This window comes from Marmota monax, unplaced genomic scaffold, assembly GCF_021218885.2.
Source record: "Marmota monax isolate L192 unplaced genomic scaffold, Marmota_monax_Labrador192_F-V1.1 WCK01_AAM20220418_F8-fsc00020, whole genome shotgun sequence".
NCBI lineage: Eukaryota > Metazoa > Chordata > Mammalia > Rodentia > Sciuridae > Marmota > Marmota monax.
The window spans coordinates 18,528,137-18,553,478 of NW_026692912.1; the positions used below are offsets into that span (position 1 = coordinate 18,528,137).

The 25,342-nt window shown below is 39.8% G+C and overlaps 1 protein-coding gene across 5 annotated transcripts in view; it reads right to left on the reverse strand.

Annotated features, from left to right (window-relative positions):
- Positions 1–25,342, reverse strand: part of Mapkap1 (MAPK associated protein 1) — a 232,650-nt gene that overhangs the window by 78,108 nt on the left and 129,200 nt on the right. For all 5 annotated transcript variants that reach the window (XM_046451278.2, XM_046451276.2, XM_046451275.2 and 2 more), the window contains one exon: positions 12,893–13,002. In XM_046451278.2, the coding sequence (XP_046307234.1) occupies positions 12,893–13,002 (110 nt within the window). The remainder of the gene's footprint in view (positions 1–12,892; positions 13,003–25,342) is intronic.

The window sequence follows — 25,342 nt, forward strand, 5'->3', positions numbered from 1 at the left end:
CATCCACACGCCTCACTGACTGTGATCAGCAGCTAGTGAACTAGAGAGGGGGATGCTCATACCTCCCCTTCCAGACCTACCTCCCTGTGCTCAGCTAGTGCCATTTGCCTGATCTTTGTCTCTGGATATTGTCACTGCAAGGCAGAAAAAATATCCTCTGACTAGCTACTTTTCTTCTTCTTATTTTCCCCCTTAACGTATTTAACGTTGTTATAGATACGCAAGAGAAAGTGCCACTATTTGACTCAAAAAGGAAAATTCTACACATTATTGCAGTTGTTAAAAACTGTCTTTTAAATTGCTTTTGGGGGAAGACTGCTCTGGTGTCAGGCCTCTGAAAGCAGTGGGACAGGAATGAGGTGTCTTAGGTCCCTGGCAAGTCTCAAAGTCATCTCTGGAGTAAGGTTACTCTTCTGAAGCAACAGTTTTTCTTGGAAAATAGCTAAAACTAGTCTTGGTGGAGGAAGAGTTTTCCTTATAGCCACTAACAGGATAAACACAGGAACCACTTGGAGAAAGGGCCTTCTGCTAGGACAGACAGGCTCTTCCTTGAGGCTGTAGAGATGTAAGGGGCAGATGCAGCACTCCAAGCTTCTGTGTATTCTATAATCATTCTCTCCAAAATCACATTGATGTTTTAGTACATGTCTTCTTCTAAATGTTTTGTGAGAAGAAGCAATAGGCTCTGGAAAGTACTAAACTATTAATACAAAAACTTTAAAAATCACTAGGTAAATAAATTTGTTACAGGCAATTATAGTTTGCTCACTTTAGAATATTTGGCCTAGGAAATCAAATTTGCTGGTATAAGCCACATGATGAAGGAGCTTTGGGATAATTAACCCACCCCCTATATAGGGTATGGTTACCTTATTAGTTAAAAATCATGAGAGCTCACTCTCTGGATCTAGTTTTCTTTTTGTTTAAAATAAACAGTGCTTCCAGCAGAATCAAATTAAAACACAATCCAAGGGCTCATTCCGTCACAGGGGACACACTTTCCATAGACTTAATATACTGGAAAACAACAAGTGCAGGAGAAGGCCAAGTCTCATGTGTAGAAAAGGAAACAAACTGAATCCTGCAGACAAAGCCAGGTTTCCTGGTGTACCTGGCACAGTGGTGGCAAAAGGGATGACAGCAGCTGAGATCCAGTGAGCACTTTTATAGACTGGGTTTTTAATGAGTCCATTCAAAACCACAACACTGAGAGGTAGTTATTATTACCCTTATTTCAGAAAAGATAGCTGAGGGGGGAAGGGATGATGACTTGCCTAACTTCACGGCTTGTGAAAGGTACAGCTGGGCTGAGGACTTGAGCTGGTTTGGTTCCAAAGACTATGTCCTTTCCATCCACTCATGCTGCCACACCCAAATAAGAAGGTGTCATTGGTGTTTCTAGGGAGAAAAGTACACCTGCCTCCTCTGAGCTTGGGTTTGCAACCTTACCCAGTGGGAGCACAGTAGGGAACAGGATGGCCTGTGGAAATAAGGGTTTACATCTCAGCTCTCCCACTAGATTGTGCGACCTTCACAAGTTTCTACAGCCTCTGAGCTTCAGTTCTCTCTTAAAACAAAAATAACAAGCAATCCAAATAGTTGTTTTTAAGAATTAGAATGTAATGGAAAAAAGTGTTTAGCAGACCAGGTATCAGTAAGTGGTAACCATTATTACACTGTAATATGTTCACAACTTAAAACCAAAGGTCAATGGCAGAAACTGTGACCTCAAACATGTTATTTAACATATTAGGTAAGGAAAAATAAAATATCCTAAAGAAAAGATTACTGTTTTCTTTGCCACAAGCATATATATGTATGTGTGTGTGAAATTCCCATTAATATCAGCTAAGTCTAAATTATATTTTTAATTTTGGTGAGTTTTTCCTATTTTATTATGAGCAGTTTCTTTTCACAGGAAAGTTGAGACAGCTACACATTGAAAACCTACTTGCCTACCACCTAGGTCCTACAATGAACAATGTACCATATTAGCTTCATCACATATGGACCCATCAATCCATTCTATTTTTAAAAATGCATTTGAAGCAAGGAACAGACACCAGTACATTTGCTCTAAATACTTTAGTGAGGAAACCATTAACTCCAGTCTGATGTTTAAGATTTTCTTTTTACTTCTGGGTTAAATTTACAAATGATGATATGCACAAATCTCATGAATACAATTTGACAGTTTTAACAAGGACATATACCTGTTTGATCCCAGCTCCTGCCAATACTTAGATTCCCTGTCATTATACAGATTAAATCCTTACTATTACCCTGACTCCAGAGAGCTCTGGATCAGTCTTCCATTTTAACTGAGGAAGCTGTGATATAGGGAAAAACACACAGGGATCAAGAATCAAATTTCAGGGTTGGGGTTGTGGCTCAGTGGTACAGCACTTGCCTAGCATGCATGAGGCACTGGGTTTGATTCTTAGCACCACATACAAATAAGTGAAAATAAAAGTCCATCAACAACTAAAAAATATTAAAAAAAAAAAAAGTCAAATTTCATCAAGATTACTTACTAGCAAAATGCATGTGCATGCACACACACACTATATATATACATAGGTGTGTGTGTATGTGTGTATACATATCTTCTATTTTATATATATCCTCAGTTTTCTTGACTGAAAAAAAAAAAAAGAACACAAAGATAATGCCCATCTCATCTCACAAGGTCTTTTATAAAGGTTAAATACAAAAATACCTGGATTACAGTAAGTTTTAAGTAGAATGTAATTAAATAAAAATTATTCCCTTGGTACTTTCTACCTTCTCTTCTCCCCTCAATCTAAGGACGCTGCCTTCAAAAAGAAAATGTTAAGGACAACAACAACAACAACAAAATGGTTAAATGAGAGATGAGGGAAAAGGCATCTCCCTGCATAGGCAGTCCTCTCCCAATTTATCCACTCTGACTTCAGCTAATTAAACATCTGTCTCAATGGGGTCCTCAGCAAATTAGTCATCCCCACTTTGTGACACTGATTGTTGGTTACAGCCTTTCCTCACTTGCTACCATTCCCGGAAACTTCTAGGAGTTTACTCACCAGGCACATGGCAAGGAATGATGCAGGGTCCCCATTAACCCCCTACAGTTGCCCTTGGTGCCAGTGCTGTTCATAATGCTGCCAGACTTGTCCTCAAACATGCCTCCCCCAAACAAACCTGCTAAGGATGACAACTTTTGGTCTAAATTTCTGATTTCTAGATTCTGATGTGTTATATATATATATGTATGTACAAACCTAAAACAAAGTAGTTAATAAAAATTTTATTGACAATCTTTTTTAACAATTAGTTTTGATGACAAAGCAAGCAAGTAACATAAGGTCTCAAATGAGGTGAACTGGAGTCTGGTAAATTACCAGACAGACCTTTCTGAACACATAAACAAAAGCTTTGTTGATGATCAAAGGCTAGCAGGTAACAAGTGAAACTGCCTGGTCTGAGTGTGTGCACACACGCAACTGCGTGCACTTGTGCACCTGCTTGGGCAGAAAGAGCGGGAGGCTTCCTGGGGAAAAATGGTATTCTAAATTTCAGAGCACATCTTAAAAACAGTTTTCTGAAATTAGACTTTTTCTCAATTCCTTTTCCCACTAAAAAACCTGACTAACTTATATCTTTTAGAAAGAGAGGTGGCTAATGAACACATTAAAAACACTTAGCCACAATAAAGACCCAGATATGCAAATTAAAATAAAATACTAACCACTAACTATCAGTTTGGCAAAAATTAAAGACCAATAACATCTAGTGTTGGTAACAGGGTGGGAGGGAAGTGCTCTCGTATATTTTTGGGAGTGACAGAGTAAGTAAAAACTTCTTGAAGGGCAATTTGTTTTTTCAACACTTTAAATAAGCAAACTTCTGACAAGCAGCTCTGTATTTAAAATCCAGCACAAATGTGCAATGAATATCATTCATTCAAGGTTGTTCACTGAATGTTTTTTGTATACAGAATATTTTGAAATAATTGAGGTATCTTTCAATAGAGTTAAATATAGAAAAATTTAAAAATACATGATGTCATATAGAATAATGCTAATCACATATTACTGAATAAAAAAAAAAGCAAATGTAAACTCATATATTGTGTGGTATCACTACCAAAAAACCAAAAAACCCTTTCCACATACACACTTATTTCATGAGTCCATTTAACAAACATTTATTGCATGTCCTGGACTATCTGTACACCTCCGAATTATTTCATTTTTTTTCAATTATTTAACTTTATTAGAAAATTGTTTTCAAGCCTGTCTCTACCACCACCTTCTTCTGAAATTAATCCCAGGAGATCCGGCTGCAGATCTCAGCTATTTCAATTCTCCCAAATTGCGCATTCAGCTCTAGTAAAAGATACCAGACTTTTACCAAGGTGTCTATCCCACTACTTCCTGAACAGAACACCTTCTTGTCTTCTCCACACCTTAGTCATCATCTGTTGGACAGGTTCCTCAGGAGCCTCTGCACAGGTGCTCTTCTCATATTCTCTGGCCTCTAATACACTTGTACAACGCTGATGATGTTTATTTGGAAAGAAATTCTGACTATATTGCCCTCTTTTCAATGGTCCCCCTCTGCCTTCAGAATAAAGTTCAAATTTAACACATTTCACAAACATGACCGAGCCCCCAAATGATCACTTCAGTCTCATCGTGCCCTGCCCTCCAGCTCATGATGCTGAGCTACCTGTGACTTCCTTCCTTCAGCTGAATGTTCTTTCCCCTCCCTCTCTGCCTAGCTCATTTCTATTCCTCTTCAGCCCTCAGACAAATAACATGCTCAAGACAGCCGTCCCTGACTGCACCAGGGCTGCCCTCCTTCCAAGAGCACTCAGGCCTGAACTTACTTCCATTTGTCATATGCATGGTGTTATTATTACCTGTTTATTTGCTTGTTTCCACAACTAGACAGCCAGCTCTCTGAGGGTCAGAAACATTTCTTGGTCTATCCAAAATCCCTAGTGCCCACAAGTGCTTATTATGTAATAAGCTCCAATAAATGAAGGCACCTCTTTCAGGTTTGGGGACACCATCAGGCCAAGATTGGTTGGATCTAGCTCCTGACTAACCTCTGTAGTTCAGCCTCTGTCCCCTTCTTGCACAGAACTTCTGTTTTATGACTACATCTCAAAATACATGGTCTCTTCTGCCTGGAACGTTCTTCTCATTTAGCCATCCACCTAACTCCTAATTAATCTCCAAAAAACCTTCATGGAAACCATTCTGAAGTGTCTTTTCTCAGCCCTGCCCACCAGGTTGTGTTACATACTGCACTTCCTTCTCATCTGCACTGCTTTAGTGGCCTGTATGCTTCTGCCCTGCTCATGGATTTTCCATGTTTGGGTGCCTCTTTTTGTGTGTTCTCATCAAGTTTTCCACCTGATTTCTAGTATAGCACTGGCACAGAGCAGGTAGCATTCGATGATGACTACTGAACTAAGCAGCACCTCAAAGCCAAACAGAGCCTAAAAGTGCACACAGTCCACTTTTAGGTCCGTGAGTCCTTCCCCGCTCACCCTGTCCTGCATTAGAACTGAGGCAATTGGGGCCCAGAGGTTAAATGTGTGATTATGCAGTCCTACAGACCCCTAACTCTAAGATAGATTCTAAAAAACATTTTAAACATTTCTAAAATAAGAATATAGTTTATAATCAACATGTACATCTAATATACTAGTATTTCTTAAGTGCCTATTATTAAATTAGTAGTGCTCTAGAATTAGCCCTCAGTGGACCTAGGAAAAGAGAGTTAAATAAATTTAACTAGAAAGGCTGTGTGTGCCTCTACACTATTACAGAGCCTCTTGAAGTGTATGTCTTTTCTCTTCCTTTCATTCTGCTTTTTCATTAATCTAATCCATGCTTCTGACTGCCCCAGATGAAGTGAATGAATAGATTTTGTAATGGAAAAGGAACTTCTGAAAGATTAGCAACTAGCAGGAAGAGTAAATGCTGGTCAAATGTAGTTTTGGCGAATGATATATTTCAGGTTTTTCTGATGTGGCAGTTGCGAGAGCTCATAACACCCTTCTAAAATAATTGGGTCTCTGAAGTGGTTCCAAAAGATTTTTGCTTGACATAAATTCTCTAAATTTCCAGGCTTTCTAGATAAAATACTTGACTGCAATGCCATCTTTAACGTGCTCTGTTCTATACTGAAGAAGATCCATCAGGAGCCTCAGAGCACTCCAGACAGAGGGAGGCTCAGGTGAGATGAAACAACAAGATAATGAGGCAGGGAGAGGAGGTGAGGAGGAATATTTACCTTGGAGCTTCTTGCCTGGGGTGCTTCCACCTTACACATTTAAACACCTTAGAAGCCCTAATTTACTGTATCATTTTGCCACTGGGTTACTAGATACCAAGTATCAGTTCTTGATTTCTTCCTCAGCTCCCAGCATGAGTGGCATCAACATGATTATTTATTCCTTCATAAGGAAGAGGAGTTGTCTGCAGAAATTACTACCTCTTTGAGTAAACAAACAAACAAACACTTAAATAGCCCTATTTACCTTTTCTTCCTCTTTTTCCTCTTTATGATTACTTGTTATAGCATAAGGAAACTATACTTCTGTGTCCCTGGCTTACAAACTATCTCCAAAGAACAAAGGACCTTGGGTTTTCTCTTTACACTTAGACATGAAGTAGGTCTCTGTTTGACCCTATTGTCAGAAGATTGTTCAGCTTACTTGAGCCACAGATAGCATTTCAAAGACAAAAGAGTTTTAAAAATCTGACTCCATCTACAACATATATGGGTTTCTCTTCTTAATAGGGCAGCTCAGGCCAGGTGTATGTTGCTTTAAGAAAGCTAGACATAAAACATTAAAACTGACACCAATACAGACAAACTGTGCAATTACAAAAAGAATTCCTGGCTTTATATCCAGATTCACCACAGGGTTCCTTTAAATGCGGCTCTTCCCTAGTGCATTTAGATCTCACAATCAATGAACATTTCTGTTTACAGAATTTTAAATTTGTTTTCCCATTAGGGTTCTAATAAGCAACATGGTACAAATAAAAAGACTATGAGCTCTGAGGTCAAAAATGTCTGGGCTTCAATTTAGATTCACCATTTACTTACTATGGAAATTTGGGTAACTTCTCTCAAGGCTGGGGAAAGAGAGGATGGGAGAAGAACCTGATTACACATGTAGTTATCAGAGTTCCTTGATTCTAAAATGCACTGTGTGTGTGTGTATGTGTGTGTCACTGGGGACTGAACCCAGGGGTGCTCCACCACTGAGTTATTTCCTATTTTTATTTTGAGACAGGGTCTTGCTAAGTTGCCTAGACTGGTCTGGAACTTGCTATCCTCCTGCCTCAGCTGGGGTTACAGGCATGGGCCACTGTACCCAGCTTTTCTGTTCACCTTTTTTTTTTCCCCCTTCAGTGCTGGGGGATGAAAGGCAGGGTGCACTGTGTGTTAGGCAAGTGCTCCAACCCTCCATCCACTTTTTTATATTTCTGAAGTCTCATCTATAAAACAGGTATAATCAACTCTGCTTTCTGGGTATGTCATGCAGATTAAATGAGATAATATCTGAAGTACACAAAGGTGCTTAGTGTATCAGCCCTCACTCCCCTTGGAAAACAGATCCTGCTTTTGGAAAGACCAGCTCTTCCTCTGACACAAAGCCCCTTTTAAACAGTCTTGATAAACAACAAACTCATTTGCATACGACTTTCTAGGTCTGTCTGGAGTGAAATAGACCTAGGATGTACAGAATTGCAAACTAGCCCTGTTGCAGCCCATTATGCTCCAGCAGGTCCACGCAGGGCCACAGGCTCTAAATTCCTCCCCTTCGCCTGGTCTGTTTGATCTTATCCATCACACTGTAACCATTAATTCTGTACACACACACACACACACACACACAGACACACACACTCCACCCCCACATTTCTTTCCAGTTCTTTTCTTTCTTTGTGTCTGCATGTCTCTTCCCCTCTTTTTAAAGACTCAGTGGTTGGAAGTTTGAATTTTTTTCTGAATGCAACTGAAGTCAGTAAGTCAGTGAAGGGTCTGGAGCATATATGATCTGATTCATATTTCAGAAGGTATCTCTGATCACTAGAAAGTGCTTAAGAACAGAAGCAAGAAAACCAGCCAGGGTGCTATTTTCAACAGTTCAGAAGAAAGTCTCAGTAACTTGGACTTATCCAATGAAGATGAAAATGACTGAATGGATTCAGGATATATTCTAGAGGTAAAACTGATCAAGGTATCTTTGCTAATGGTTAAGACATGGGGAGACAGAGCAGGGAAAAATTCAAGACTGACAAGTGGATAGTAGTTTGGTGATTGGGTGGATGACTGTATCCTATGCTGGGCACTTATTGTAAGTCAATTTTACTACAATTTTGGGTGGGGAGAAGTTAAGTAAATTCAACTGCAAAGTAATCTAAATGTTCTCTTTATCCTTACATATGGTAAGCCACTGCTTTGAATGGCACTGCCCTCTCCACAGTCTCTCGTGAAGGTCATTATGTGAATTTCTCAGAAGAGGAGTTCCCTAAACACCAAACAGGATGCAGTGAGTTTTCCTGCAAGCTATTCTTCACCCTTTCAGGCCTTTATTCTTACTTTCTCTCTAGAACACAAAGTCCTCCTCAGCAAGGGTCTTGTGGATCCTCACCACTGCTTCCTTGATCGGACACAGGTCTAATATATGGGGGTACACAAAGAGGGAATGTACCCCAGAGCTACAATGTGTTATGGATAAATATGTAGATTTTTACACGAATTTTTAAAAATCCAATGATGCCATTATTAGTATCCCTCAGACCAGAACCCCACACCCTGTGGTAGATATTTGCTTCCTCTTTCTGCTGCTAGCAGTACTTTAGGGAATTCCCTACTGTGCTTCAGGGAACACCCTGGTGACATTCTAGGCAGTCTTGTGAGATCAGATCTAACTAGCAAGCAATGGGTGCTCTGTAACTTAATATAACTAGAGATGTTAAGAGGGCATTCATTTGACAAAGCTAACACTTTCCTTTTGAGTGTTATAGGTGAAATTTTATAAGACAGTAGGAATGCACGTCACAAGGTTTATAATAGCAGAACTTTTAAAAAGGATCTCCACACTAATAAAAATTTATCTTTCACATCAAAAGGCAAGAAGATAGGGGTAAGGAAAAGTGAATTTGCTTCTGTTCACCTCTCAGCAGATAATAGAGAAAAGCACCTCCATTTCATAATGAGAATGAATACTGAATCAGCAATACAGAATTCTACTCTGCTTGGTTAATCCCACTGTGAAGCCTTCTCTCTTGTAGATCAAGAGGTACCTGTATTCCCTGGGTCAGTGTTAAAATTGAAACTGATCTGCCTCCATTTCTCAACCATGTCTCTGTCATAGCCAACATCAAGCTTTAGGAGACCAGTGGGTAATAGTATTTCTAAACAACAATAAATGAAACACTGAGAAGCTCATGAGGTCACTGTTCAAGCAGGTGACCTTGACAGAGGGAGATCCGATGAACTGAGGTCTTTATTTACTAAACAGGTGAGTATATTTTGCTGGCTGAATCCAGGGGCCTAACAGGTTATTTCACTGTGTCAAAAACTCACCCATGTAACTATTTAAATTAGTAAAAAGATCTCATCAAATTCTTCTGAAAACTGATTCTCCATTTACTATTTTCTCCAATAGTGGGAACTTCCTAGCAATGCATGTAGATTCCAAATGTCAATAGGTCAGAAATAAAATGAAAAGCTACAGAGAAACTTCTAAAAGAAACTTTAAAAGTAGACTTTAAAAAATGGGCCTTAGCAAAGAACTGACTGGAACACACTGTGCAAAGACCCCTATAGCTAAGTACATGAATATCAACAGGAAAAAGCCCTGTAGTGTTTACAAATAGTGATTCTATGAAATAATACAAGTAATGCAAGTCAAAATTTGGATTAGTTACAAGTGTTTGTAATGGTATTCTATCATAAAAAGCAAAAATATTTTAAAGCCCTCTGTGTTTCTATGGATGAAGCAATTTACCTAAACAAAGAAGAATTTCTGCTCAAACATATAGTACTTTCTGATATTTTTACAAATAGCAAGTGCCAGAGGGAAGGACAATAAAGTACTTAAATATCAGGACTATCATTAATCCCACATTTTGATTTAATATGAAATAGTTCAAATTCTTAATTCATTGTTACAATTAAATGAAGTGCTGTGTGGTTATTCGGGAACAAGATAGAAGTTCACTGTTAGTTTACCAAAGAATTTCTGAAATCTTATTCTAATATTAACTAACAGCTAATGAACAGCATGGGAACTACTAACTTTACAGGGCCCACACGTGTTACTTTATTTCAGGTGGCATTTTTCCACTTCTCAAGTTAAAAAACAATATAGTAAAGAGACAAACAGGGTTCTGCACTCCATCAGTTAAAAGCTGCTTGACCAGAGAGCTAAGCACTCTGATCCTGTTCTAGATATAATAGACATCTTCTTCCAAAGACTGGGCAGGCTACTGTGGGACAACTAGCAAGTAAAGGACGAGTATCTCTAACTTGGCATCTCTTCCCACCAAGTTCATGACTAAGTTCATGTGTCATAATGGGTAAGCACTAAGTATTTCATAGCAATTTTGAGTACCAACAGATTCTGAAAAGTAAATGTACTTATGCTCCCTTATATGACATCAGATTTCTCTCTTTTCATTAATCAACTTCTAAAAGAAACCCACCACACAAAGTTCAAAACCACAAAGTATTCTCTGACTTTACCATGCTAACCTTAGGCAAATATCTTAGCCAAACTAGAGATCCTCTTATATCATGAGACCAGACATTTAATAAAGCAATTGAAAGAGCTTCTTATTATAAGAGCTTTTTGGATTAAGAAAATGGACAGTAATTTATGTAAATGTATCAATCTCAATTGGCTTCTCTAGTATGAAAAGGAATAAATAATGCAGATCACTTTTTCTGATATTGAGTACTAAGTCTTTGCCAAGGATATGGCAAAGACTCTGAAGGAAATGGCAGAAATGCAGACACAAAGGTGAACATAAATAAATGTGTGTGTGATAAATGTGGATGCTGGGGATGACATGGATAAACAGGCATAAAATTGGACAGAGATGGCTGCAGACAGAAGGAAAGACACTGGCTCAGCTTTATCCCGGCAACTTCATAGGAGTTTCATGGTCTCGAAAAATCTGTGACAGCAGAATTTCTATTAAGAAGTTAAAAGTTCTACTTCCTTCTTTGACAATTCAAAATACTGCATTCTTAGAGTATAAAGAATTACATCACAAAATATGTATCATGTAAAAAAAACTTAGAGACAAACAAGAGAAAAGAACCCAGATTCTAAAGGAGGATGGATGCTTATTAAATATCTCTGAGTATCTAAGGCGCTTTAAAAGCTACTGATTGGCACCTGGAACCCCAAAATATCTACTTTCCCTTGGGAAGGAGAGGCTATGCCTCTTCAATCATCCCCTAAATGCAAAGAGGTTTGACCCCCACGCAATAGATAAAAGTCACCCAAAAAATGAACAAAAGAGGTGTTTGGAAAAACCAGAACACCATTCATCCCAGCTAACGACTTGTTCATTATGAGTGATGATGGATAAAGACTTCTCATGCTGAGATGAAATCAAGATTTATATGCATTGTTTCCTCTCCCAACTTGTGGGAAGATCATCATCATTTAATTCTATCTCTGCGGCCAGTGATGGGCATCCAGAGAGCTGGTTATCAAACGGCGCAGTCAGCTGGCAAAAGCCGAAACGTGCAGTTGGCACATCTGGACGGAGCCGCCACAGCCGAGGGTGAACAATGACTCCTGGCAAGCATCCAAATTGCTTGCAGACGCTAGCAGGTCTCATCTACAACCGCCCCTACCAGCATCTCTCTCTCTCTCTCTTTTTTATGAGAATCAGATTTTCATTGCTCCATTCAATTGCTCTCCTCTGCCATTTTTTACAGCTCTTATCGTTCCCCTGGAATATGGCCTTGAGACAGCTCATCCGTGTCCTTCACTGTGTTATCTCTTCTAACTTTTATTAAAACTTCAGCTTTCATCTGAAGATAGCTAATTAAATCTGGAACAGATTATATGCTTTCCCTTAAAAAGAGCACAAAACTATTTTCTTCAATACGAGCAATGTTTTTTTATCCTTTCCAAAAGGTGAAATCAGGTGTTTAAGAAGTCTTTTTATTTACAAAGCTCTTTGACATGTCATACATAGGTTGATTTATATTAAAGTTGTCTGTGGTATGACAAATCTTTGAGGTATTTCTCAAGATAATTATTTCTCAATACCAGCAATATTTTTCCCCTATATTCTTTAAATATCATAGCTAGGATCAGAAGCCTATTTTCTACACCAAGTCGGGAAGTGAAGAGTTAAGAGACTAATACGTATTTGTATCCATAAAGTGACTTATCTTTAAAAGGTTGTCTTCATTTGGTAAAAATGAAATTTTTTTCTTCTATTTTTTTTCCATATCTTAAACACTAGTAATTAAAAGTTCTCCTTTGAAAAATTATGTGAAAACATGAAATTAAAAGCATTAATTCAAGTTCAGGATTGATTCAGTTTTTAAGACAGCTTTACATCAACTAATGGTTAACACAAGTAGCTCTGTCTTAATTTACCACAAATTATTAATGACGGAATGTCCATAACTGATATGAACATATTCTTCACACATATGTCCCTGACCCAATCCCTTCCTAAGGCCCAGCCGGGGTTTGGTTGGTGGGGGGAGGGGAGGGGTGGGAGTAGACCTGCTAACCAAACCTCCTAGCAATGATATCTGAAACAACCCAGCCAGCCATTACACACAGCCCTTTTCACTAAGGGTTAAGCTTCTGCTGCTGGGTTGGATTCTACTCTCCCACCTGATATCTTCTGGGATCCTTTTCTTCGCTTCACTGCCTTCAGCAAGATCTCCTTCATGGTGACCTTGGTGTTGTCCACCTGAATGAGGGAGAATCCATGAGCAGCATTTCTGCAGGAAAAGACAAACGTTAAATCATCACAAACATTGAACCAGAGGGACATTACTACAATCTTTATTGTGTTTCAGAAAGTTTTAAACTAAGTGTAAATCAATTATTAGTGTCAATTACCTAAAAATAGGTTGAATTTAATCTACTTCTAATGCAGGGAGGGAGATACTGAAGTATAAGAAGTTCCAAGTGAAAGAGAGGTCAGGGTTAGGGTATTTTTTTTTTTCCGATTCATCTCAAATTGAAACTAATAGGTCTGTGTGAGTCAGTAATACTGTGGGTTCCTGGTGCTGGCTCCTCAGTCAAATCCTGCAGCAAGGACTGACAACTGGTAAACTTGGCATGTCAGCAGATGTCACTGCAGGCAGATCCTGCCATTGGAATAACAAGCCCTGGAGGAAAAGCATTATGAAGGCTGGGGGAAAGGACACCCCAAAGCAATTTAGATGCAGAAAAAGAAAAGGCTTTTTTAACCACCTAGCAAAGCATACATCTCTCTTTATGTGTATTATTAAATATAGAGTTTGTGTACATGTCAGTAGGAATGTTTTCATCTACTTAGTCCTAAAAAGACAAACAAAATATTACCTGATGCACAAACTATTATAAGACAAAGAATTAACACCACTTGTAAGCTTCTAGTCGATCAAATTAGGTAGGGGTAGGGGGCTTCATCTAAGGGGAAAATAGCTAAAGAACAAGTAGTCAAAAACAGCAGCCCAACTCCTGGGTGAGGTATAAACCTCACCAAGACTGTTAATTGCAAAAGCAAGTATCCTAACTATTACCCACTATGCTTGGGCAAAGGAACAAAACGGGACCATTCCAAGTAATTCGTGTAACAAGCAGGACCCAAGTTTCCAACTATGGAACATGGGAATTGCCACGAGGAGTCTGGTCACATTCCCATTTCCCTGTAAGAATCTCAAAGGGGAACATGGCCAAAAAACATGGCAGAACTTCCTATTGACAAGAAATCTGAAAGAAAAGCCAAAGCCCCAAGCTAAATCCTGGAAAAGCTTCTCAAAGGTAGGATAGACTGGGAAGGGGCCTGAAGTCTAGGTTGGACCCAACCAGGTGGCTGGCTCTCCACAGGGGCGAGGGGCCAATATCAAAACCAAGAACCCAATTTGCTTCCCTAATACAGAGTCATATCACAACCCTCCTCTCCATACGGATGGCTATTTAATCTCTGACATTCCATTTGTTAAAAAGCAAAACTGATGCTGGTCTGGCCAGCATGATCATCCATTTTAACTTGGTCAAGTTCTTGCTATCGAACAGCAGGCCTGAGAACTGTCAAGCTAATTTTACTGAACACTCTGTTACTGAATCATGCCTGAGCCCTGGCCATTCTTTACCTCAGAAGCTGGACCCTATCCCAGAACAATCTTTAAAAGTTTATTTTACTGATCAAAGCAAAATAAGAAATAGCTCTTTAAAAAAAAAAAAAACTATATTTAGGGAGTGATGCATAAGTGATCGTTTGGCAAGAGTACTGAAATGTAAAGTGCCTTGGACATTTAAAAACTTGGGGTATTTGTTCTGGCACTAGGCCAGTGTGTGTTTGGAACAAATGCCAATCAAACACGTTCAGATTTGCTTTCCCCAGCTTTCTCCTAGGAAGTCAGTGTGTGCTCCATCTGTGGCAATATGTAGGGAGATGGACCAGCAGGGCTGAACGGGAATACAAGTTCTTGGGCACTCACAAACTAGTCCTGCCTAGACCTCAAGAACTCCCCACCCATCCGGGTTCTACTTCAAGTACTGTAGATCTGAGTCTGCTTATAAAATGCTTTCTTTCTTTCCTGATCTGCTACTGGCTGATATTCTTACCTCAAGCCAAGGCGTTCATCTTTTTCAGCAAAGGCAGACTAAAAGCTCAAAAGGAAGCCTTGTGTTTGGACTACCGTCCATAAATTAAAAGTGTCCTTTTAAAATATTTTTGAACAGAGGAAAATCCCCAGTCTGTATTTTTCTGTCATTTTACCAAAACGTACCTAGGTGACAAGGTTAAAGCAAGCAGAGGAAATCCCTGGCACTTATCATCCACAGGCATTACTGATAAATTGTGTGGTGGAGGAATAAAGGATTACCTTCTGTATTTTTTCATTACACTTTTCTTTTGTTACAGAATACATAAATCCATTGTGGCACAATGTAATATGTATCACCATGCTACACCTGCGGACGCTTCCGAGCGGCTGCCATGTCTGTGCAGTCAGGAATGATAAGTGAACCACCCGTGAATGTTAACGATAGTGATCATTCTGAGGTAACTCGGCTCTCCATCTTCCTTTACAGCCTCCGTGCTGAAGCCAGGGTAGCAAGGTTCACGAGAGGAAAATGAAAACAAGAGCAACGGGCAGGGGCACGCACGGCACTCGGAATGTGCCTTTGCGAGTGTGCAGTATCTCACTCTGGGGTTCCATTTCTGTAAAAACCTGCACATTAAGAGGAGAAAGAGGCTCTGCCCCGCACAATGCACACTACACCAGACTTAATGAAAGTTTCCTCGAGTCACTCCCACACTCCACTCCTTGTCCCCCAGACCAGCACAGATGTTGGCTCTTGTGCCTCCTCCGCAGCACTGCAGGGGCTCAAGTGGGCAGCACTTGGGCTTCTGAGTAAAACACCTAAAGGCTTCTAAAACCAAAGAGTTCTCAGAATCCATCTGGATGCTACTGTTAAGTTATTCTTCCATTTAATAAGTGGAAATGGAGACTTGCTACCCCAATTTTCAGCTTGACTTCCAAACAGTCTGGGTTTTATGCCTCATTTCTTTACATCCAGGGTTTTTTATGGGCTTTCTGAAAAGTCTTTTGAAATACATCTTTTAAAGCCACTCTTATTTCATGGAAGGCTTTGGATCTGAGACTGAGAAGACAATGGTTCTGAAGCAAATGTGTGCTACTAGTCCCACCTTCCTTCCCCTGGGCTGTGACCTGCACACAGGTGACCAGCTCAGACGGACCGGCAGGCCATATACAGACCCAGTTTCTTGGCTCAGAAACTGCTCCCCTTGTAGACAGGCAGCTTGCTTCCCAGAGGAGGGCATTCCACCACTCCTGGGCTGCCTGTGCTAGTCCAAGATGAAACTCCACTTCAGGGAGCTGACTAAATGCTGCCAGGAGTGCTTCAGTCAATTCAAAGCTAGGCCCTGTCAAGTCTGTAACCACTGAAAAATGTACGGGCATTTTAAAAAGAGATTACTCACTTGAGGAATTCGCTCTGTGCCCGTGCAAATCCTCTAAGTTGCCATAGGGAAGTTCTGACACTAGCATTAACCCAACACAGGAGCATTTCTCCACAAAGCAGGAAACCAGAGGTGCCCAAGACACACAGAAAACAGGGGCCCAGATCTTCATCTGAAAAGCATAGGTTCTTTGTATGGTTATAGATCTGGAACCAAGTGGGAAGGCAACATATTGGAGAGGAAAACACATGGGCTGGGAGTTAAAGCCCTTTGACTGAAATCCTGATTCCATGGCTGACTAAATGCTTCCCTCAGCTGCGTCCAGGAAACAAGGAAGCGACTTCCCCTCAGAACTGCCATGAGGCTGATATATACAACAAATGCCAAGCACCTGGCACTAAGGCCGGCACTTGGTCAAAGACGTTTCCTAATGTTAGTTCTCTTTGACCCCCAAGATCCAAGTCACCACCTCAAGAGAAGAGGCTCCGTGTGGTCCCATAATGCTCCTATACAGAGATTTAATGCTCCTATACAGAGATTGCTTACTGGAGGAATAGATCTCAATACTGATTGCATGTAGCTGGTAACAATGGAGCAGTAAAATGTGTTGATTTGCTGGGCTTGGTGGCAACATTTAGGGGCACTATCAGCAAGTAATGGCCCAGGAAGCAAAACTTCCCTGAGGATCAAAGGAGAGTACGCTGGGGCTCCATTTACACAGCCTTCCTTTTGTTAAAAGAAAATATTATTTTAGTTGTTGATGGACCTTTATTTTTTATTTATTGATTTACATGCAGTGCTGAGAATTGAACCCAGTGCCTCACGCATGCTATGCAAGTGTTCTACCACTGAGCTACAATCCCAGCCCCACAGCCTTCTTTTTTGAGAGAGTAAACCACTGGTGTACTCTAACTTGACTTAACTCACTTGTCGTGGATGGAGATGATGGAAGTCAAAATTCATTGTGGGGCAGAGAAATTCAGTGAGGTTAATTAAGAGATTTCTGATCAGCACACTATATACACTGTTCACGTTTAACAATGCCCCTTGGTTACCAATCACAAAAATAATAGCCACAATTACTATTTATTGAAGTTTACTATGTACCTAGTGCTGTTTTAAGTGTGTGCGCGTGCACACACACACACACAATCCTAAAATACATATTATTATAGCATTTTACAGAAACTGAAGCCGGCAGCATCAGGTAATTCACCTGAGGTCATTCTTCTTTAATGATCCTATTTTGGATCCAGAAATATAAAATATGGCTACTAACTAGGTAGCACAGTCCAGTGGAAGCAAAAGTCAAAGAAGCCAACAAATTATTATAATTCTCTGTGATCAGCACAAAGTCAGAGACAATCTCAGGGTCTTGCTGAGACTTGGGGGCTCTTGATCCAGCCACACGCAGGTGAGGGGAGTTAGAGAAGCTTTCCAGTGGGGATGATGTCTCAAACACTGTTGCAAGGTTTACGGCATGCCAAGAAAGATGGTGGCAACACCAGAAGGCAGCAGAGTGCAGCCAGATCTGGAATAAAGTGGCTGGTTTGAAGTCCCAGCTCTGCCTTCATTGGGTAAACAACATAATCACTCTGACTTCATTTTCTCATGGACAATGTGGATGATGATAATTCATGGACTGAAAGACTGTACTTCTAAAGTGCTTACCACAATGCCTGTCAGAGAAGAAATATTTAATTAAGCAACAACTAATATATTAGAGTTTACAGACTTTTCTTCATATACACAGAGAAGTAATATGTAATGAGAGACAATGGTAAGTCAACATTTACTGAACACTTACTTTATTTACATAACCCTCCCTGAAAGGTAGGTGCTATTACTGGTCCTGTGTGACAGCAAGGGAAGCTGAGGTTTGGCCAGGTTAAGGAGCTACATAGCTAACAAGTCGTGCAGGAGCCTTAACCCTAGGATGGCAAGACTCTGAAACCTGTTTTAACCCCTCAACAGCTCAGAAAGGAGGCGCAGGGACTTGGTGAAAGAAGAGACTTCCAGAAAGCACATCCTTCAGACTAGAAAACTGACCAACCCATGGAAAATTTGTTGACCTCCCCTTCAACAAATTCATTTTGATTATAAATGTCCTGACTCTCAGACTAACTACACAACCTATAAGATCCTTTCTTGAGAGCTTGTTTGGAGGTTCTAGCAGGGGCACACAGCTACACATATACCCTTGACCAAAGGACAGTCCTTCTCTATTGGGGAAGGTCATACTCTCTGACCGAGTGCGCAGCTTTGGGAGGGTCGAATATGGAACAGTGAAGGAGGAAGGGGACACCTGCTTAACTAGCCAGCTCAGCCAAATCAGCCAAATCAGCTCTGGTGATAGATGGGGTGACAGATGTTATGGCCAGATCACCCCCACATCCTACATGAGCCTTTCTTGAAAGACCTTGGAGTTGCCGCGTTTCATGAGCCACAGTCTCCTTTTCTAGAGGTGGGACAAGGCTGCCATGAACATCGCTTAGTCCTCTAGTCCTGAAGATGCACAATGCTGAAGATGCACTCCTCTGGTCCCGTCCTGCTCTGGTCCCACTTCTATGCATGTTCATTCCCTAGCACTTCAAGATAGAAGATGAAAACATATGAGCAAGAGAAAGCCTTGTAATAACTGCAGCATGCCTGCGTTAAAGTAAGTCCTTCGGGTATTACTTTATCCATAAAGAGAGTTCATACGAGTGTGAATGCCACAGTTTGTTTCCCCTTGCATTGACCAAATTTTTTTAAAAAGATCAAAGCGCATTGTGTGAGCATGTGATGTTTGACATTGGACAAAGTACTCTTTTTCAAAACAGACATTTTCCAAAAACATAACTCGCTAGACTAATGGGCAGTGAGAAGCCAAAATGACTGCCCTCCGCCTTCTCCTTGTGTATCTTTGCCAGAGTCCTTGGGACTTGCCAAATCCGGTCATGCCTGCTTAGCTTGCTCGACTGATTGTGCCAGAAAAGAAAATAAGACACAGATGTATTTGAGCTCTTTGAGATGCCAGTAAGAGAGACAGCTAATGGCTTCATTTCGACCCTCCCCTTCCAGCTGGGCACAGGTGGGGGATAATGAGGTCCCTCTCCCTAATCAAACTCAATTATTTACTACTCTATATAACCGCAAAGACATTCACATTCAGTTCAGAATATAAAACACACCGTGGGCTACTTCCAACCACTGCCACTGGGTATTTATAACAAACTCAAGTGGCTAACAGTTTGCCTTGGCAGGAGTTTAAGTGTGTAAAGTTTTGCAAACTGTTTCTGTTCAAATATGTCCTGCTGAAATGGGGTCCCAGGCGGGGTTCCATAACTGTCAGGTCAGTGAACTGCATAACATCTGAGAATGTATTCACCATGCAGTGCAGACAGAATCTGGAAATCAAACGCTTCGTTCTATTGCAACCTTCTGAGAAGCATCACAGTTTTTTCAGCAGCAAGACTGACACTGTATTAATAAACATTACAAGCCACGAGTCTGACATGTACATAGCAGCAGCTGACAGACTCCAAGTAAGCTGAGGGGAGAACAGAAGAAATCAAAATGAGACAAAGTAACGAAACATGGCCAAAGAGGGTGTATTATGAAACAAATCACATTCACATCAGAAATATGGGCCCTAAACTTTTAAGAGATATAGTGACTAAAGCACAATCTGGTATAATTTTTGGATACCAAAGTAAGTTGATGGCTATCTAAAATGAGTGCCTTTATTGTAGGAACAAAGCATATCCTGGCACAATTTCAGTAGACAAACATTCCAGTGAGCAAAACATACATATTTAGTTTGTCTGACCTTTAAATTCTTAGAAGTATGTAATTAATGCTTTCCATGTTTATTACTTACTCCAATATTTCTGTCAGTATAAACAGACACAAAGAAAAATCTTTTCTTTTCTCTAGACAGTAGCTGTTGCCAAAAAGGAAATCAAGTCAGATTTGCAAATACAAAATAAAATAGGCTGCATATGTTACATTTCCACACATAAGGACAATCTGGACAATGAAAATGTTTGCTAATTCGACAGAATGAAAAGAAACACACAGTTAGTCCTCTATGACTGGAGCAAACAATAAATAACTAGGATAATTTACACACATGTTGTCAGGCCTGGTTACAAAGAATGCACCAATATCTTATTTTATTTCTTATTCTATGTTAGCTCTGCCTCTTACCAAACTGTGTGACCTTGAAGTGCCTCTCTCTGACCCTCAGCTTATATTAGTTATAAAAATGAGTTTCTTATAAGGTATAAATGAAAGGAAGTCTGTTAGTAGCATGAACTGGTGTAAAAATGCTTTCTTCTCCCCCTCCTCTTCCTTTCCAGACCACACAGCAATGCCATCTAAGAGCAGAGGAGGCTTCAAGCTAATGACACACTGTTTAACAAAGGTTTGATCACTTAGGGTATACTTTGGAGATACCATCAAAAAAGGCAAACTTATCTGTAGGCTCTTTGGAAAAGCCCTCATGCAGGAAAGAGCAATGAATCTGGGGCATGACTCTTTAAGAAAAAGAGCTCACCTTCCCCTTGGTTGCAGAGCCAAGAGAAGGCAAGACAGTCTCTGGGAGTCCTGTGGGTGGCCGAGTTTCTGGTGAAAGACCTTCCACTCTTAATCCAATGGCTCTCTACTCATTAGCAAAACCCTAACTGGATTTCATTCAGTCGCAGCTCTTAGTTAGAACTGTTCCTTCTCCACGCTCATCTAATCCATTAAATATTTTAAGGAAAGCACATACTTTAGGAAGGCAGTTTAACTGTTCTTACTGACTTCTAACCTAAGGGGTTCTGTCCATTTTAGTGGCCTTGATTTTTCTTCCCTTAAAACCCCTTTCCCATTCTAGAGGATGATCCTGGTGTGAAACATTAATATCAACAAATGTAATGTAAGAACCCTATCACAGTTGCTTTTGTCATTGCTATTTGTGAGCTCAGTTCAGTTGCTGGTTGAATTATCCCTGTTCTAGGGGATGGAAGAAGGAGTTGGACGGGGCAGGTCCCTCCCTCGTCTTACTATGTTCTAGAGAATTAGCAGGTTTGGGCTTGATCCTTGCTGGCAAGGAGCAAGTCTTCCGATGTTGGGCACCATCTGAGATCCAGCTCTTATCTGGCCTGGATAAGCCCAAACTCCTCCCATTCCTCCCACCTTCTCCCTCCCTTCTATCCCTACCTACAATCCACTCCCATACTCCCAATATCCAGCCATCTTCAGTGTTTAGGCTTAAAGTGATCAGTAGTTAGAAACTTAGGGATTCCTGTTTAGAAACATATTTGCTCTATCCAAAATCAATCAAGAACAATGGATACCTTAGAAATTCACCAGGAGATTTGTTAAGGAGGCAGTTTTCATTAGCAGGCTCCTAATTTACAAATTTACAATAATCCATTCTCTTTTCTCAAATACAACTCCAGGACCAGAGTTTTCCTGGGGCCAAAGGGCCTTGAAAAGGCTAGATCCAGGCGTACCAGGAAGACCCAAACAACTAACTTCCATTCTTTCCCACAGAACATTTGTCCATAAGGATTTATTTAAGTTAACTAGTTACTCTTCTAAAATGTAAGCAGTTATAAAATATAAGTATTAATTATCTTTGCATAATAGAAGGAAGGGAAATTTTAAATTATCTTTCTTTTTTCTTTTTTTTTGCGTGGGGGGGGTGCGGGGCTGATGGGGTGATGCTAGGGATCAAACCCAGGGCCTTATGCACTGCTAGGCAAGTGTTCTACCCCTCAACTACATCCACAGTCTTAAGATCTTCTTTTGTATGAAGAAACACAGATCTATTTTCTCATTTTTCTATAACAAATATATACTAATTATGCAATAAAAAATAACCCAAAAGAAGGTTAAAGTCCATTTATATCTTAGTGTAAATTATTCAGAATGATTAAAAAAAGATCTCTGACAGAAATAAGAGTAGTAAATATGTAATACTTCCTACATATCAGGGTCTGAGTCAATATTAATCCTTGCAGCAGCATTTTCTGTGGTTCAAGAGTCAAGAGATGAGTTCACAGGCCATTTGAGAATTTAAAACTTTGATATTAGCTCAACAAAAATCAAATTTATAGATGTAATTCTTCCATTTAAATCATATATGTGTGATTATCATATATATGATTATCACTGAACTAAAAGCAAAGTGTATGTCTATATCTATGATGTGTCACTACACATACAAATATGCACACCCAGCACATATATGAGATATGTAGGTCACTCTCAATCTTCCATGTTCTTCTTTCTTCACAATAATAAGGGAACCCTGAATCACTGCTTAGAGAAGAAATACCCAGGAGAGCGACCTGACTCTGGTCAGACATATGTGAATAAGAGAGAAACTTACTAGAATAAGCCAAAGGTTGACAAATCTGTCCTACGCACATTGCCTCTGTGTGGTCTGTTGGTACTCTTATACTACAATGGCAGAGTTGAGTTACAGAAACTATATGACACACAAGCCTAAAATATTTATCATTTAGCCCTTTTTAGAAAAAGTTTACTAACCCCTGGGATAAGCTGTTGAGATTGGGGGTTGTGTGTTTCAGCAGCTAGAGTTATTCAACATCACTAATAGACTTGGTAAAGGTCAAATGGTGCCACTGCAAACTGCATACAAAAATAGTTTGTTCAACAGAGAAAAATGGTGGGAGAACTCAGGGGGTGCAAGGTTCTCCACTGGAACATGCTTGCTGATATCTGAGGAATTTGTGCTCTTTGGGGCCCAGGGCACACTGCACAGGTATCAATCAGGCAGAGAGCCCACCTAGATACAAATCAATCAACGACAGCAAAAAGTAGGTTGACCAATCATCCTAGTTTACAGGGGATGGGAGCGTGGCGAGGGGGATGAGGGTGCTTTCAGATGTAAGACCTTTAGTTTTGAAACAAACCTTGGCGAACGAACATGAATTGGTTACACCAGCAAAAAGTATGGTGGGACAAAGGCAAAGAAGACTTTTCTAGTACAGAATATTTAAAATTTGGGAAAGATACACTATAAATCTGTTGGCCCATTAGAATCATGTTCTGATAGTTAAAAATAGATTCATTGTTTAAAAGAACAAATAATTAGGTAATATATTTCATATGAAAATCAAAAGACTCAAGTCGACAAGAAAAACATTTAGCATTCATTGAACCCAACATCATCAATTTAATTTCAGGAAAACATCAGCATTGAGGTTATTAATTAATACTTCATTAATATTATAGTTTTGTTATTTATTTTTATTTAGGTTGTATAAAAATATGAAACTTGCTGGATGTGGTGGCACATGTCTGTAATCACAGTGATGTAGGAGGCTAAGGCAGGAGGATGACAAGTTGGAGGCCAGCCTTGGGAAATTAGCATGAAATGGAGGAAGGATAGCATCTTCAACAAATGGTGCTGGGAAAACTGGAAATCCATATGCAACAAAATGAAACTGAATCCCTTTCTCTCGCCATGCACAAAAGTTAACTCAAAATGGATCAAGGAGCTTGATATCAAATCAGAGACACAGCGTCTGATACAAGAAAAAGTTGGCTATGATCTACATACTGTGGGGTCGGGCTCCAAATTCCTCAATAGGACACCCATAGCACAAGAGTTAATAACTAGAATCAACAAATGGGACTTACTCAAACTAAAAAGTTTTTTCTCAGCAAAAGAAACAATAAGAGAGGTAAATAGGGAGCCTACATCCTGGGAATAAATCTTTACTCCTCACACTTCAGATAGAGCCCTAATATCCAGAGTATACAAAGAACTCAAAAAATTAAACAATAAGAAAACGAATAACCCAATCAACAAATGGGCCAAGGATCTGAACAGACACTTCTCAGAGGAGGACACACAATCAATCAATAAGTACATGAAAAAATGCTCACCATCTCAAGCAGTCAGAGAAATGCAAATCAAAACCACCCTAAGATACCATCTCACTCCAGTAAGATTGGCAGCCATTATGAAGTCAAACAACAAGTGCTGGCGAGGATGTGGGGAAAAGGGTACACTTGTACATTGCTGGTGGGACTGCAAATTGGTGCAGCCAATTTGGAAAGCAGTATGGAGATTTCTTGGAAAGCTGGGAATGGAACCACCATTTGACCCAGCTATTCCCCTTCTCGGTCTATTCCCTAAAGACCTAAAAAGAGCATGCTACAGGGACACTGCTACATCGATGTTCATAGCAGCACAATTCACAATAGCAAGACTGTGGAACCAACCTAGATGCCCTTCAATAGACGAATGGATAAAAAAAATGTGGCAGTTATACACAATGGAGTATTACTCTGCATTAAAAAATGACAAAATCATAGAATTTGCAGGGAAATGGATGGCATTAGAACAGATTATGCTAAGTGAAGCTAGCCAATCCCTAAAAAACAAATGCCAAATGTTTTCTTTGATATAAGGAGAGTAACTAAGAACAGAGTTGGGAGGAAGAGCATGAGAAGAAGATTAACATTAAACAGGGGTGAGAGGTGGGAGGGAAAAGGAAAGAGAAGGGAAATTGCATGGAAATGGAAGGAGACCCTCATGGTTATACAAAATTACATACAAGAGGAAGTGAGGGGAAAGGGGAAAAAAAAAGAAGGGGGAGAAATGAATTACAGTAGAGGGGGTAGAGACAGAAGATGGGAGGGGAGGGGATGGGGGATAGTAGAGGATAGGAAAGGCAGCAGAATACAACAGACACTAGTATAGCAATATGTAAAACAGTGGATGTGTAACTGATGTGATGCTGCAATCTGTATCCGGGGTAAAAATGGGAGTTCATAATCCACTTGAATCAAAGTGTGAAATATGATTTGTCAAGAACTATGTAATGTTTTGAACAACCAACAATAAAAATTAAAGAAAAAAAAAAAGAAAATTAGCAAGATCCTGTCTCTAAATAAATAAATAAATAAATAAATAAAAAGGACCAGGGTATAGCTCAGGGGTAAAGCATCCCTGGGTTCAATCCCTAATTCCAAAAATCCATTATAAAATTTTATACCTAGAATCTTACATTTGTATGTACTTAAGCAGTATTATAATAAAACTAATTTGGGGGAACAATAAGGCTTAGCATTGAAGTTAAATTCAGGAAAATTTATTTTCCTTTAAAAGAGATCTATATATTACATTTAAGAAA